We start from the raw sequence: 17,231 nt of genomic DNA, 5'->3' as shown, positions 1-17,231 counted from the left end.
AATGGAAACAAAAGAGACAAGATGGCATCATCCTAGGCATCTCAGACCTACCTAGGAGATCATTCTGTGGCAGCCACTTGACAAGCTTCACGTTCTTTGGCAGGTTGGGGGGTGCCTCTCCTGTGTATCGCCACAGAACCTTTAAAGGGAAATAAACACGGTATCAGTTCTCAGCAACCACAGTTTTTGCTCCTCAGCTGGTTTGAAAAGCACGGCCCAAAACATCTGTGATGCACAAAAACTTCTTTTGCCAACAGCACTGCAGGATGACAGCAATGATGTTTTCTTCCTGCATTGGGAAGCAGGAGAAAGAAGGGCAAGCTGAGCAACCTGAAAGCCAAAGATAACGTGCTATACCTCAACACAGCGCTGAATTACTGCACTGGAAGGAGAAAAGAGATACTGTACCGTTTGAGGGACTGATCCCAAGGCGTCTGCAATTTCCATGGCTTTCTTCATGGGGATCTCAGAGACCATGGAGCCCAGTGAGAAGACAACAATGCCATGTTCTCCAGAAGCATTTACAATGGCTTCGAATTCCTGCCAACATAAAGCACAGCCTCAGTCAGAATCCCTACTACGTCACATGTGGTAATTTCTGTCACATTTCCATGATGGTATCTAGAAATGCAACAGAGAAAATGGTTAACACAGCTAAAACTATAGCCAGGTATACAGGAACTGTTGAATCACGGCCTGAACCACTGACTGATCACCTGAGGCGAGCACTGAGACAGCCATAGGAGCACAGGTGAAGGCAGTGCACCTGTGTGACCTGAAGGGGTGGAATCTGGCTCCACCCCTCCTAGACCCCCATTTAAGGGCTGACCACCACTGGGGAAGGATGTTTTATTGGAGATTGCTCCTTTGGAGTTTCTTACTGTAAGCCTAGGACAGGGGTAAGCATTTTCTTTTATTTCAATTGTCTCTTTTCCATCACAATAATCTTTCTAATTATGCATTCTGTAAAATATCTCAGCTACAATACTATTTTCTGTTAACCGTACACCAGGAAAAACTTTAATACACAAAATAAGTCCTGTGGGGAAAAAAAAAAAAAAGACACAGATGGTTGAATAAAGGTATGTAGGAGTGTGAATGTTTGCAGAAGATTCAGAATGGATACCAGAAAAAAAAAAAAAAGATTTTAAAACATTTGTGCAGCTCAAAGACATCAGTTTCTGTGCAATAAAAAAGATAATGTACCAGTTAAGTAGATCAATTAATCATCGTAATTTTCCTGCCAACCAATCCCTAAGTGAATACGCTGTGTTTTGTTTTCACATTTATGGAATTTCCAATGAGCTTGATTTACAGATGATGCTCTTTTCAGACCATACAGCTGCAAGAGAGACATAAGATTTTGAAGTGTTCTGGAAGAGGATAGCTTTAACTTCTAATACCTGGAAGATTTTATCCATTTTGACTAGGATGCTACTGAACAGCTACCTTATTGTTTTGTTTCTTTGATTTTAATGAAGAATTAGAAGGTCTGCCTCTGGAATTTAAGAACAAAAGCATTCTTATGTAGAAACAGCCAAAGGCTGAAGTGAAAACACAGTGCCTTAGAAAAATATCTGGTAAAGCCAAGGAAGGAGAGACAAAACTGGAGGGAATTGCTGTGTACGTCGGAGTTAAACACGTGGAATAAAATAAACTAAGTCTGGCAATTGAAATGTAAACCCCAAGGCCTGAGGGGATAACAGAGACTGACTCCCTTGGTTTTTGCTCTGCTGAGTATTCCTGAGGCTGACCAGAGTGCTGTAGCCCACCACCCTTTACTTTAGGCTGAATCCAAGGACTTTCTGAAAGCCTGCTGATAGGTGGTATGTGAACAGCAGACCTGAATCTCTTCTGAAGGCAAATAAGGTGAAAAGTGGGACGAATTTGTCTCTCTCACAAAAGATCTCTCTGAAGACAAATTCTTCATTAAGTCATTGCAGATAGCTAGTGGAGAAATCAGGGCTCCATTTTGTATATACTTATGGGCATCTGGGAACTGCAAAATCCTCCTCAGGTTTCAAAGGTGCTGGGCATGCAATTCTTTGGTGGACGGTTGACTTCCTTTCCTTAGCTCCTATTGCAGCAGCACAGATACAGCTGTCCCAGGGCATACTAAGCCCCATTTGTTTTCTGGGGGATCAATCACATGGGTTTGACTATCTTCTTCAAAAGTTCTTGTGTGCCAAAGTCCAACTTTATGTCACAGTCTTGAGAAAACTTTTGACAGCCGTGCTTTGAGAAATGCACCCTGCACCTGGCAAATTGATCAAAAATAAGAGAAGCTGTGAGAGGTTTCCTTAGTGGAGCAGGATATCCCATATTTAAGACATTTGGCATTGTTTAAACTGAATTGGCTTGCAGTCCAGATCTGGGACAAAGAATATCATTCAAAACAAGCAGACCTTTCACTGCTACACTGGAGAAGGAGGGATTTTATTCGTGTCTGTTACAGTCTCCAAACTACCTGCGGAAATGCTTGTCTGCTCAAGGGAAGAGAATGAGAATTATTTGGTCTGCAGAAGTCTTGTCAACAGATATAAGAAATGAAATTACATGAAAGAGGCATCTGTAAGATGCTGAGAAATGAAAGGGAAAGCCCAGCTTTTTCATGCACACTTGTTTGGTAATCTCGCAGGTCTTTCAGAAAGCAATTTCCTCCTCGTTGAATGAGAGATCAAGAGGTGCAAAGTGCTTTTCCTAGCCACTTCCGCGATCATTTTGCCTGCTGTGCTTTGCTGCTGATAGGAGCGCCATCTAACGGTGAAAACGAACATTGCAGACACACGAAAGTAAGGGCGGAAAAAAAAGGGTAACTCGTATGGTAAATGATTAACCACTGGTTGGATAAGAGGCTGAATAACACGCACTACAGTTCGGCCAAGTCCATGGCTGGATAATGCCGTTGCACCCACCAGCTGCACCCCACCTATACCTTTTAGTGAAAGAGTAGCAGAGCATTCTTTTCCACAAATAGTTGCCTAGCTCATCCTCAACAGGAACTTAATGTCTATCAGGTATACAAAACTACAGACTTAGAAGCACAGAAGTCTACCAGAACAAGAATGAAAAACTGAGCATGACCCACCTGAGATAGCTGCTTGTGGGCACAGTTTATTCCTCCAAGTGTAATCATGTTGGGCATCAATGGTCTTGGATAATCTAACACAAATTCATACCTCAAAAGCCATATGGAAGCCTTACGTAAGAGCTCTAACACAGTCACATCTCGCTGAAGGAACTCACGAGCCAATTTTTCATATGGTTGGAAAAAAAAATTGCAGAGAAAAAGATTTGGGGCATCAAAAAGGACATTCTTCGCACGCTGGAGGAAGTTCATGTGATCTGAATGGCCTGTGAATGCCCTGGGGATATAAGAAGGGGGACTGGGACACTGAGTGGCCTCAGAATCTAAGCCACATGGCATTCCCCTTGCAAAATACACAGAAGGGATGGAAAGGTGCTCAGCCAGTATTGCTCCACAAGGAAACACAGGGTCCGTAAAGAGAGCATCAAAGTTGCTCTCCTCAAGATATCTGATAATCTCTTTGTTGTTTAGTAACCGTTCACATGTTATGAAGGTTGACTCGGTGAGAAGTTTTAACTTTTCTTGTAATATAAAAAATCTTTCCAGAAATGATCCTTCTTCAAATGCATCCTTAAAAAATGCATGGAAATTTTCATCCATCTCGTCCTGTGTGAAAGGGACTGGATAGGTTTTCATGACAAAATTCTCTGATGGCTTTAGGTGTAAAGTGACTTCAGGTGCGACGACGACTATTTCATGTCCTTTCCTCCTCAGAAGTCCTAACAATTCCTGTGTGCTGAACCAAGGACTCCCATCTACTGACACCACTAGCAGCTTCCCACCTGCAGCCAAGCTGAGCACGGACAGCAGCACAAGCAGTGTCACTGTGATTCGAGGATGAGAAGGAAGTACCAGGGCCATTCCTGCTGAAATGTGGGAAGTGCTGCACAGCAAGAAAACTCCAGGCAGCACTGAAGCAATAGCAAACAGCCCTGTGTTCTTTAAGCAATCTGCACTAGGCCATAGGTCTTGATCCTTCTGTAATGTAATTGCTGTCTGGTAAATGTTTAATCACTGGTTTGATAAAATGATGGATAACACACACCAGAGTTCAGCATAGTCCATGCGTGGACAGTGCCTTTGCACCCACCAGCTACGCCCCATCTGTCTCTTATAGAGGAAGAGTGATGTGTGATCCTGGAAGGAAAGGAGGCAGGATTGGCTCTGTGCTTCTAACAGCTTTGCTCACAAGGAAAACTTTTGACATTCGCATGAGGTCTGTCATCCCCACATCACAACTATGCCTAGTAAGCAGCTGCTCTCTTTCCTCTGGGCATGGTACCTCTCTCTGAATAGTCATCCCTGGAAGGCCTGTGGACCAAAACAAGATGTGAAAGGGCTGTCCAAGATGCTGACTAGATTGAGGAGGCACACAAAAAGTGAAGTCTGCAGGAAACATCATCCACATAATGAGGAAATTCCAGTGCTTCAGAACAGGCTCAAAGCAGAGAGAGGGCTTAGCTTTGCCCTACTCTGCCCTTATCTGCATGGATGCCCTATTATAGGCTTCCAGAAAGACAGAATCATAGAACCATAGGAACCATAGAATCATAGGGTTGGGAAGGACTTCAAAGCCCACCCAGTACCAAACTCCCTGGCACAGGCAGGGTACCCACTCACTAGATTACGTTTCCCAGAGCCCTATCCAAAATGGCCTTCAGCAACCCCAGGCATGGGGCAACCACGGCTTCTCTGGGCATCACATCCCAGTGCCTGGCCTCTTGAGGAGTAAGGAAATCAGGTGATAGAGCACCTTGTCCTACTTTCCACAGAACCTGGTGGTCCCTTTGCATACTGGATATAAAGTCCCACCACAGACCTTCTCTAAAAGAGCAAAGAATTTCTCTTCAATTGAGAGCAGCACAGGAAGAAATTCAAGGGGAACAAAAACCGACAGAAAAAAAACAACTGTGGTAGCTCTCATGTCATTCAACAGGATCCACTACCCTACCTTATCTTCTTCAGGCTCAGAACACTGATGGGATTTCAGATATCACATGGTCATCACCAAGGAACGATAGTCCGAGGTCTGCCAGTAAACACTGACACTGCTCATTAGCTTGAGTGCTCACGACCTGTGACATCCCTGTTCATTCTGGCTTTGGAAATACCCTCCTGTATAGCAGGCAATTTCACTGACAAAGATAGAAGTGCTCCGGTGGCAAGCACAGAAGCCTGATATATGCATTGCTCAATAAATAACAGACACTACTCTCTCAGCAGCAGCCAAGTGCAATGACTATATTTGACTGTGACACTTTGACAGCCCCTCAGACTTTCCACTACCCTTCCATCACTCACTGTGAGATCCTTGTGAGACCAACGTGTTACTCAACACTGCACAAATTGTATTTGTATAACAGACAATGAAAAGTAATCTGTTACATACTGAGTAACTACTCTACTGTTATATTGACCTCAGATACCTTTGCTTTCTAATGCAGGTGATGAAACTTTCAATGTGGAGCACAACTCCATTGGCATACAAAGAAGGGATCCTCCCCTAAACTTCACACACACACTGCCTATCCTCAGCCAACTGGGAGAATGACTACTTCTAAAGGAACAGAAAATAAGTCAGAAGCCACTTATCGCCACTCAATTCAGCATACTTTGCAAAGGAAAAGATGGAGCCGACTAGACCAAAGTAGCAGAAGCACAGAAATCCATCAGACAAGAATTAAAAACAGAGCACAACCCACCTGAGGTAGCTGCTTGTGGGCACAGTTGACTCCTCCAACTGCAATCATGTTGGGCATCAATGGTCTTGGATAATCTAACACAAATTCATACCTCAGGAGCCATATGGAAGCCTTACGAAAGAGATCTAGCATGGTCACGTCTCGCTGAAGGAACTCAGAAGCCAGTTTTTCATAAGGTTTATAAATAAAGTCACAAAGGAAAAGATTTGAGGCGTCAAAGATGACATTCTTCACACGCTGGAGGAAGTTCATGTGATCCGTAAGGTCTGTAAATATCCTGGGGATATAAGAAGTTGGACTGGGACACCGATTGGCCTCAAAATCTAAGTCACACGGTATTCCCCTCAAGAAATAAATGGAAGGGATGGAAAGGTACTCAGCTAGAATTGGTCCACAGAATAGTGAAGGGTCAGTAAAGATAGCATCAAAGTTACTCTCCTTAAGATATCTGATCAGTTCTTTGTTGCTCACTAACTCCTCACAGGAAATGAAGGCTGACTGATAGATGTTTTTCAGATTTTCACGTGCTCTAAAAAACCTTTCCAGAAATGATCCTTCTGAAAATTCATCCTTTAAAAATGCATGGAAATTTCCATCCATCTCTTCCTGTGTGAAAGAAACTGGATAGGTTTTGACAATAAAATTCTCTGCTGGCTTTAAGCGAAAAGTGACTTCAGGTGCAACCACGACTATTTCATGTCCTCTCTGCTTTAGAACTTGTAACAATTTCAGCACGCTGAACCAAGGACTCCCATCTACTGACACCACCAGCAGCTTCCCACCGGCAGCCAAGCTGAGCACGGACAGCAGCACAAGCAGCATCACTGTGACTTGAGGATGAGAAGGAAGTACCAGGGCCATTCCTGCTGCAGTGTGGGGAGTGTTGCACAGCAAGAAATCTCTGGCCAGCAATGAAGCAATAGCAACAACCCTGTGCTCTTTAAGCAACCTGAGCTAGGCAATAGGTTTTGATCCTTCTGTCATACAATTACTCTGTGGTAAATGTTTAACCACTGCTTTCATAAAAGGCTGGATACATAACAAGCTCAGCAGTTCAGCCAAGTCCATGTGTACGTTGTGCCTTTGCACTATGCTACCATGCCACACCCCATCTATTTCTAATACAGGAAGAGTAGCAAGTGACCCTGGAAGAAAGGAGGCAGAAGTGGCTCTGTGAGGCTGGGTGCTTCTAATAGACTTGCTCAGGATCAAACGTTTGCATCCACATGAGCTCTGTTATGCCCACATCATCACTATCCCTAGCACTGGATGCTCTCTTTCCTCTGAGCTTGGTATCTCTCTCCAAATAGTAATCTCTAGAAGGCCTATAGACCGGCACTGGAAAGGGCTGTTCAAGATGCTGCCTACCTTGAGGAGGCAGACGAAGGCTGAAGCATGATCCCAGGTTTGTCAGCACAACACAGCATCTGCACAGTGAGGTACGTTCAGGGCCTCAGAGCAGCCTCAAAGCAATGAAAGAGGGCTCAGCTTACTGTTCTGTAGTCCTCATCTGCTTGGATGCCTTATCATAGACTCACAGAAAGACAGAATCATAGAACGGTTGGGTTGGGAGGGACTTTAAAGCCCACCCAGAACCAAACTCCCTGGCACAGGCAGGGTACCCACTCACTAGATTACGTTTCCCAGAGCCCTATCCAAAATGGCCTTCAGCAACCCCAGGCATGGGGCAACCACAGCTTCTCTGGGCATCACATCCCAGTGCCTGGCCTCTTGAGGAGTAAAAAACTCATGTGATAGAGCACCTTGTCCTACTTTCCACAGAACCTGGTGGTCCCTTTGCATACTGGATATAAAGTCCCACCACAGACCTTCTCTAAAAGAGCAAAGAATTTCTCTTCAACTGAGAGTAGCACAGGAAGAAATTTAAAGAAAATAACCCCCCCCCCCCAAAAAAAAAATGCTTTGGATGCTCTCACATCAGTCAGCAGGACCCAACACATCACCATACCATCTTCAGGCTCAGAACATTGATGGGATCTCAGATATCACATGGTCATCACCAAGGAACAATAGTCTGAGGTCTGCCTATAAACACTGACACTGGTTCTTAGCTTGAGTGTCCATCACCTGTGACATCCCTGTTCATTCTGGCTTTGGAAATACCCTCCTGTATAGCAGGCAATTTCACTGACAAAGATAGAAGTGCTCCGGTGGCAGCAAGGGTACACAGCACAGAAGCCTGATATGCATTGCTCAATAAATAACAGACACTACTCTCCCAGCAGCAGCCAAGTGGAACGACTATATCTGACTGTGACACTTTGACAGCCCCTCAGACTTTCCACTACCCTTCCATCACTCACTGTGAGATCCTTGTGAGACCAACGTGTTACTCAACACTGTACAAATTTTATTTGTATAACAGACAATGAAAAGTAATCTGTTACATACTGAGTAATCACTCTACTGTTATATTGACTTCAGATACCTTTGCTTTCTAATGCAGGTGATGAAACTTTCAATGTGGAGCACAACTCCATTGGCATACAAAGAAGGGACCCTCCCCTAAACTTCACACACACACTGCCTATCCTCAGCCAACTGGGAGAATGACTACTTCTAAAGGAACAGAAAATAAGTCAGAAACAATTTGCTGCCACCCTTATGACCACACCGTCAAAGGAAAAGATGGAGCTGACTAGTCCAAAGTAGCAGAAGCACAGAAGGTCATCAGAACATGTGTTAGAAACAGAACACGACCCACCTGAGGTAGCTGCTTGTGAGCGCAGTTGACTCCTCCAACTGCAATCATGTTGGGCATCAATGGTCTTGGATACTCTAACACAAAGTCATACCTCAGGAGCCATATGGAAGCCTTACGAAAGAGCTCTAGCACGGTCACGTCTCGCTGAAGGAACTCAGAAGCCAGTTTTTCATATGGTTTCAAAATAAAGTCACAAAGAAAAAGATTTGAGGCGTCAAAGATGACATTCTTCACACGCTGGAGGAAGTTCATGTGATCTGAATGGTCTGTAAATGCCCTGGGGACATAAGAAGGGGGACTGGGACACTGAGAGGCCTCAAAATCTAAGCCACACGGTATTATCCTCAAGAAATAAATGGAAGGGATGGAAAGGTACTCAGCCAGTATTGCTCCACAGGGCAGTACAGGGTCAGTAAGGAGAGCATCAAAGTTACTCTCCTCAAGATATCTGATCAGTTCTTTGTTGTACAGTAACTGTTCACAGTCTATGTAGCTTGATTCAGAGAGCTTTTTCATACTTTCACGTACTGTAAAAAATCTTTCCAGAAATGATCCTTCTGCAAATGAATCCTTCAAAAATCTATCCAAACTGTCATCCGTCTTGTCCTTTTTGAAAGAGGCTACATATGTTTTCACAATAAATTTCGCTGATGGCTTTACATTTAAACTGGTTTCAGGTGCGACGACGATTATTTCATGTCCTTTCTGCTTTAGAACTTCTAAAAATTCCAGCGCACTGAACCAAGGACTCCCATCTACTGACACCACCAGCAGCTTCCCACCTGCAGCCAAGCTGAGCACGGACAGCAGCACAAGCAGCATCACTGTGACTCGAGGATGAGAAGGAAGTACCAGGGCCATTCCTGCTGCAGTGTGGGGAGTGCTGCACAGCAAGAAAACTCCAGGCAGCAATGAAGCAATAGCAACAACCCTGTGCTCTTTAAGCAATCTGCACTAGGATATAGATTTAAATCCTTAAGTAATATAATTGCTGTCTGGTAAATGATTAATCAGTAGTTTGAAAAAAGACGAGATAAAATGCACTAGAGTTCAGCCAATTGCATGGGTGGATGGTGCTTTTTCACCCACCAGCCACTCCCCATCTATTATAGAGGAAGAGTAGCGAGTGACCCTGGAAGAAAGGAGGCAGGAGTGCTTCTAATAGCCTTGCTTATGACGAAACTTGTGCCTAAGCTCTGTCATGTCCACATGCCCATTGTGACTAGCAGTGGCTGCAGTCTCCTCAGAGCTTGGCCTCTCCCTCTGACACTTCATTTCTTGAAGGCCTCTGCAACAATACCAGATGTGAAAGTGCTATTCAAGATGCTGACTAGATTGAGGAGGCTGTTGAAGACTGAAGCATGTCCGCAGGACACAACATCCATACTTCCAATGCCTCAGAACAGCCTTAAAGCAAAGAGAGAGGGCTTCGCTTTGCCTTACTCTGTCCTCATCTGCTTGGATGCCTTATCATAGACTCACAGAAAGACAGAATCATAGAATGGTTGGGTTGGGAGGGACTTTAAAGCCCACCCAGTACCAAACTCCCTGGCACAGGCAGGGTACCCACTCACTAGATTACGTTTCCCAGAGCCCTATCCAAAATGGCCTTCAGCAACCCCAGGCATGGGGCAACCATGGCTTCTCTGGGCAGCATGTCCCAGTGCCTGGCCTCTTGAGGAGTAAGGAAATCAGGTGATAGAGCACCTTGTCCTACTTTCCACAGAACCTGGTGGTCCCTTTGCATACTGGATACAAAGTCCCACCACAGACCTTCTCTAAAAGAGCAAAGAATTTCTCTTCAATTGAGAGCAGCACAGGAAGAAATTCAAGGGGAACAAAAACCTACAGAAAAAAAAAAAAACCAACAACTGTGGTAGCTCTCACGTCATTCGACAGGATCCACTACCCTACCTTATCTTCTTCAGGCTCAGAACATTGATGGGATCTCGGATATCACATGGTCATCACCAAGGAATGATAGTCTGAGGTCTGCCTGTAAACACTGACACTGGTTCTTAGCTTGAGTGTCCATCACCTCTGATATCCCTGTTCATTCTGGCTTTGGAAATACCCTCCTGTATAGCAGGCAATTTCACTGACAAAGTAAGAAGTGCTAGGGCAGCAAGGGTACACAGCACAGAAGCCTGATATGCATTGCTCAATAAATAACAGACACTACTCTCCCAGCAGCAGCCAAGTGGAACGACTATATCTGACTGTGACACTTTGACAGCCCCTCAGACTTTCCACTACCCTTCCATCACTCACTGTGAGATCCTTGTGAGACCAACGTGTTACTCAACACTGTACAAATTTTATTTGTATAACAGACAATGAAAAGTAATCTGTTACATACTGAGTAATCACTCTACTGTTATATTGACCTCAGATACCTTTGCTTTCTAATGCAGGTGACGAAATTTTCAATGTGGAGCACAACTCCATTGGCATACAAAGAAGGGACCCTCCCCTAAACTTCACACACACACTGCCTATCCTCAGCCAACTGGGAGAATGACTACTTCTAAAGGAACAGAAAATAAGTCAGAAACAATTTGCTGCCACCCTTATGACCACACCGTCAAAGGAAAAGATGGAGCTGACTAGTCCAAAGTAGCAGAAGCACAGAAGGTCATCAGAACATGTGTTAGAAACAGAGCACAACCCACCTGAGGTAGCTGCTTGTGAGCGCAGTTGACTCCTCCAACTGCAATCATGTTGGGCATCAATGGTCTTGGATACTCTAACACAAAGTCATACCTCAGGAGCCATATGGAAGCCTTACGAAAGAGCTCTAGCACGGTCACGTCTCGCTGAAGGAACTCAGAAGCCAGTTTTTCATAAGGTTTCAAAATAAAGTCACAAAGAAAAAGATTTGAGGCGTCAAAGATGACATTCTTCACACGCTGGAGGAAGTTCATGTGATCTGAATGGTCTGTAAATGCCCTGGGGACATAAGAAGGGGGACTGGGACACTGAGAGGCCTCAAAATCTAAGCCACACGGTATTATCCTCAAGAAATAAATGGAAGGGATGGAAAGGTACTCTGCCAGTATTGCTCCACAGGGTAAAAATGGGTCTGTAAGGAGAGCATCAAAGTTACTCTCCTCAAGATATCTGATCAGTTCTTTGTTGTACAGTAACTGTTCACAGTCTTTGAAGGCTGTCTCAGAGACTTTTTTCACATTTTCATATACTGTAAAAAATCTTTCCAGAAATGATCCTTCTGCAAATGAATCCTTCAAAAATTTTTCAAAACTGCCATGCTTTCCTTCCTGTCTCAAAGCGACTGGGTAAATTTTCATAACGAAATTTTCAGATGGCTTTACATTTAAATTGGCTTCAGGTGCGACGACGACTATTTCATGTCCTTTCTGCTTTAGAACTTGTAAAAATTCCAGCGCACTGAACCAAGGACTCCCATCTACTGACACCACCAGCAGCTTCCCACCTGCAGCCAAGCTGAGCACGGACAGCAGCACAAGCAGTGTCACTGTGACTCGAGGATGAGAAGGAAGTACCAGGGCCATTCCTGCTGCAGTGTGGGGAGTGCTGCACAGCAAGAAAACTCCAGGCAGTACTGAAGCAATAGCAACAACCCTGTGCTCTTTAAGCAATCTGCATTAGGCCATAGCTTTTGATCCTTCAGCGATGTTATTGATATATGGCAAATGTTTAATCAGTGGTTTGATAAAAGGCTGGACAGGCAACAAGCACTAGAGTTCAGCCAAGTCCATGTTTGGATGGTTCCGTTTCACCCACCAGCTATGCCCCACCTGTTACAGAAGAAAAGCAGTGTGTGATCCTGGATGGAAGGAGGCAGGAGTGGTTTTGTGCTTTTATAGCATAGCTCAGGATGAAACTTCGCACCTGCATGAGATCTGTCATGCCTACATCACCATTGTGCCTAGCAGAGGCTGCACTCTCCCCTGAGTTTCACCTCTCCCTCTGAACCTTCATTTCTTGAAGGCCTATAGACCAAAACTGGATGTGAAAGGGCTGTTCATGATGCTGCCTAGAATGAAGAGGCTGACGAAGACTGAAGCGTGATCCCAGGATTGTCTGCAGGAGACATCATCCACACAGTGAGACACTGCCTCAGAACAGAAAGCAGGTTTACCTTTTTGTCCTCTCTCATCATCTGCCTGAAGGCCTTATCACAGAGTAATAGAAACACAGAATCATAGACATCATCTGCCTGAAGGCCTTATCACAGAGTAATAGAAACACAGAATCATAGAATGGTTGGTGTGGAAGGGACTTTAAAGCCCACCAGTACCAACCACCCTGCCACAGGCAGTGTAGGCACTCACTAGATCAGATTTTCCATAGCCTTATTCAAACTAATCTTCAGCAACTCCAGGGATGGGGCATTCTCAGGTTCTCTGGGCAGCATATCCCAGTGCATGCCCTCCTTCATATATCACATGGTCATCACCTAGGAAAATGGTGGAAGCAAACAGTGCAGCCACTAGGGAAAAAAAAAAATAAAATGTAACTAACCTTTGTTAATGGTTTTTCCTGAGTGCAGGTTATGCCTCCGATCAAGACCATGTTAGGCATTACAGGCCTGGGATACTCAAATACAAAGTCATATTTCATAAGCCAAACAGATGCATGGCTCAAAAGTTCAAGCAGCGTTGCCTCTTTTTGAAGGAATTCTTTAATCAAATGATCATATGGTGAATAAAGAAAGCTACAGGTTAGAGTACTGCTCAAGCTAACTAGAAGATTGCCCAGTCGCTGGAAGAACCCCATGCGATCTGTGTATTGTGTGAAGAACCTGGGAATGTAGGAGGGAGGGTTTGGGCAGAGGGTAGCATGGAAGTCCAGGCTGCATGGCAGTCCCCGTACGAGGTACACCGAAGGTATGGAGAGATGTTCAGCCACTATCTGTCCACAGGGAAAAAAAGGATCCATAAAGACACCATCAAACATGCTTTCTTCGAGGTATTTCATCAGCTCTTTGTTAGAGAGAAGCCTTTTGCAGGAATCAAAAAACATCGTAGTAATATTTGCTATTTTTGAGAATTTTTCCAAGACGGGTTGAGGTGCGAAACTCTTATAGCCAAGCTTTTTAAATTCTGCCTCCACAAACTCCCTGGTGTACGACACAGAGTATGTTTTCATGGCATAATGCATGGACGCACCTATTCGCAAATTTATCTCTGGTGCAACGACCACGATTTCGTGTCCTCTATGTCTGAGCTGCTCCACAACCAGGCGCATGCTGAGCCAGTGACTGCCATCGATAGGGATGACCAAAAGCTTTCCACCTTCAGAAAAGGTCCTCAGGAGCAGGAAAATCACAGCCCAGGAGGTAAGAAAACGAAATCCTGGATGAAAAGAGGCCATTTTCGTTCCGTAGAATGTCAGCAAGACCTTATGCGGATGCAGAGATCCCAAAAGCAACTAAGAATGGCTTGTACTTTGCTCTTCCATCTTTGCTAAGGTAAATGTTTAATTCCTAATGGACTAAATGTAAGCAGAAATTAGGGTAATTTTTAACTTTAAGTAAAGGTTGAATTTATCATTTGCACACACAGCAAAGGCTTTAGATAAATGGGTACCATGAGATCCAGTTGAGTGTTGGTGTTAATATTAGAGCATTCAAGTGCTTGAGGGAGATGCCAAGCAATAAACAATATGCTTAACTGAAACACTGAACAGAGCCATGAATGGGTGGCAGTGCCTTACCCAGCAGCCACTGTCAGCGCCCACTGATTAACGTCCTGTGAATGCTTAACTCCCTGCCTCGAGTTTGTTCAGCTCACTGGTACAACTTATCACAGAGATCTGACCTCTGGATTATTTTGTAACACTATAAGCAAGAAGTAATGATTGACAGAGATTTGATAAGCAGCAGGTTGATAAGGTTTATCTTCAGATTTGTTTCTATCTAGTGGCAGTTATCAAGGTGAAAGCCTTTGGTCTACAGTAGTAAATGTAGTGCAAATTCAGCAATAACTTCGGCTGTTGCGACACCACTGTGGTGTGAAATGATGAATAAATGACTGACATCTGCACTATTTACACAGCCCACTAAGGAGATTCAAACAAGTAAGAGAAGGAGAGTAGATAGCTAGAAACCTGAAGACTTCTTTTTCAGATCATCCTCTTACAAAGCTCTCTTAGACTGCTTCTTACAGAATTTCAGAGCCAAAGCAGCTTCCTTTATTGTGTTTGACTGCCCACAACACTGTTCTGGGGGTATTCATTCACATTATCATTTTCTATGGCACACTGTAAGTGTCAGGGTTTATACACACAGTTGGGTCTACATTTCCATTCTCTGTTCAGTCAGGTCGCCTGCAATTAATCAGTATTCCACAACTGTTGTGGACATTTAATCTTCTGACATACAATTATTCTGTCATTTATCTAAAAATAGCATGTATGCCATGAGTGTAATTTTATGGTGACATGCTTAGGCCAAACTAAGACATATCAACGCAGCTACGTAACTGAACAGCTTCACTTAAGCTCTTGCAAGCAGAAACCCTTTAGGGGCTTGCAGTACAACTAAGCTAAGTTCACCTATAAGTCCTTAGCACGTAAGGACAGGGATGCTGGGTGGCTTTGTAGTCTATGCTACAATGAAGACAACACATGAAATAAGCTGTATGGAATAGAGAAATATAGCAAAAACTGGTCCAAAGGAAAACATGGTATCCATCATAATGGCATCAAATTTGTAATCCTGGAGATATTTCATTAGCTTTGCATTGCATGGGAGATGCTGACAAGCATATGAGAACACACTGGTCAGTTCTGATGTATGACTGAGTGAAAACATAACTTCTTCTAGAAGGGTAGAGTCAAGAAAACATTTTTTACAAATGAAATGAACAAGACCAGGGTATATCTGGTACTTCCACTCAACTGCACGGGGCTGCTGGCAGGAAAAGAGAACTTACATCCACCAAATGGTATGTGAAAGCAAAAAGTAGCTATACCTCATTTTATAACTTGATTTTTAATCTTGAGTTGTATAAGACATTTGATTTGTTAGAGTTTAAAGACCACGTTTTAAACCATGATAAAAACATTGATAAGTGTTATGGAGAGATCTCAGGCAAGAAGCATTTCTTTGTATTTCAGTTATGTTATATGATTCAGTGCAATTAGCACTGTCTTTGATTAACAGAGGTAGCAAATGTTTGCAGAAAGATTTTTTCTAGGCCAAGGTTGTTTAAAGTGAATCACTGAGCCCTTGACTGTCCCGTGCCAGGTTCAAGATAGGAGTACTACTGTTTAGCTTTCATGGCCACTGAACTTCCCTAGACAGCACACAATAAAAGCATATCATTCAGCAGTGTTTGCACTACTGACACTAAAGTCCTAAACCCTCAGCTTTCCCTCCTCCGCCTTCACTAGGAAAAGTGTCCAGAGTTCACATACCAAGTTGGCAGCAGTGAACAGAAGCCAGCATGCCTAGCAGTGGTGTCACCAAAGTTGGGGTAATATATTAACCAAAAGCTTTTTTGTTGTTGTTTTTTATGCTCGGAGGGGACCATAGGAGTTCAACAGTGAGTAACTTGAGGACAAACTTCTTTTTGAAAGAAATGATGCATCAGAAAGCACAGTCCTTGATTAAGAGGGGACGTCAGAGTTTGTAAGTTTGACTTTTGGGGCAAAATTTTTGAGATTTCTCAAGTTACTTTCTAAAGAAGTTAAGAAGACCTAGCTGTGGTATGAGACAGTGGGAATTCTCCACTTCCTTCTTCTGATTTCAAGAAAAGGGGAAGATAAAGCTTTATTAAAAGCTTCTGCAAGTGCTATGCTAAGGTTTTTGAGGAGAAACAAACACATGCAGACACACACATACCCATAACAAAACAACCATATTGGAAGTCATGTTCTCTGTCACACTCTACAGTAGCCTACAACTACTTCAGAGGGATCAACCATGAGGATGGAGTCCTTAAAAAAGCTTGTTTTTGTAGGAGGTTCTCAAGGTGGCATGTTAAGAAAAGTGATTTTCATATGCCACTCTCTAGACAGCAAGAGGAACTCTAATACCTAGGGAACCAGCACCTTTGACCTATAGTCATTTCTATGTAGTCTTTGAAACCTGCTGACATTTCAGCCAATCTATCTGTGTAACATTAATAACACAATAAATAAACATTAATAACGCAATAAAGCAAAATTAAAGAGATTGATCAAGCAAACAAATAGAAACATAAAACCTTAAGGCTAACAGCATGTTTATAAGAGTGTAAAGGTCATGCCAGTGGATTTTAAGCAACACGCAAACACCTTGCAACAGATTTACGTGTATATGAGTCCAGAGACTGAAGTCCACTGGTGGAACAGTAAGTTCTGCATCTTCCAAAGGTGAAGGAAAAAAAAGAGATATCTACCTGGAGAAAAGAAAGCTGAAGTACAGAGTTGAGTGTCAAGGCTGTACAATGAAAACAGCACAGTAAATATCTCCAGCTGGAGGAATCAGTGATTATCCATTCATAATTCTACAAATTCTATCAGTCATGATGTCTTTCTCATTAACCATCCTTTTAAAATTCATTCATAGTTTTTGTGTACAAAAAAAAAAAAAAAAAAAAAAAAAAGAAAACCAATTGCCAGCTGGTATTGATCCTGAGGTTTTTGGTGCATGGTATGAAACTCTCTTTTGTTTATGAACTCTCTTTTGCTTATGAAACTCTCCTTTGTTTATTTAAGCTTGCTGCTTCCTCATATTAGTGTTAGT

General features: G+C 43.3%; 2 protein-coding genes across 15 annotated transcripts in view; both read right to left on the bottom strand.

Annotated features, from left to right (window-relative positions):
* The window catches only part of LOC136057820 (UDP-glucuronosyltransferase 1A1-like), a 56,434-nt gene that overhangs the window by 2,544 nt on the left and 36,659 nt on the right, over nt 1–17,231 (bottom strand). For 10 of the 14 annotated variants that reach the window (XM_065750767.1, XM_065750770.1, XM_065750765.1 and 7 more), the window contains 2 exons: nt 409–540; nt 52–139 (listed from right to left, as the gene is read on the bottom strand). In XM_065750767.1, the coding sequence (XP_065606839.1) occupies nt 52–139; nt 409–540 (220 nt within the window). Of the gene's footprint in view, nt 1–51; nt 140–408; nt 541–3,088; nt 3,992–5,790; nt 6,689–8,515; nt 9,392–13,021; nt 13,230–16,511; nt 16,532–17,231 lie in introns of those variants that run through there. The other 4 variants (XM_065750773.1, XM_065750772.1, XM_065750762.1 and 1 more) reach the window with 4 other exon arrangements.
* LOC136057863 (UDP-glucuronosyltransferase 1A1-like) lies at nt 11,122–12,144 on the bottom strand. Its single transcript, XM_065750903.1, has one exon. The coding sequence runs from the start codon at nt 12,046–12,048 to the stop codon at nt 11,122–11,124; it is 927 nt and encodes a 308-aa protein (XP_065606975.1). The 5' UTR covers nt 12,049–12,144.

This window comes from Cyrtonyx montezumae, unplaced genomic scaffold (assembly GCF_038088225.1).
Source record: "Cyrtonyx montezumae isolate F1298 unplaced genomic scaffold, pur_monq_1.0 scaffold_7, whole genome shotgun sequence".
In the NCBI taxonomy this organism is placed as follows: Eukaryota; Metazoa; Chordata; class Aves; order Galliformes; family Odontophoridae; genus Cyrtonyx; species Cyrtonyx montezumae.
Note: the sequence above shows the minus strand (reverse complement) of the source record. Positions and strands in the feature narration are given on the sequence as shown.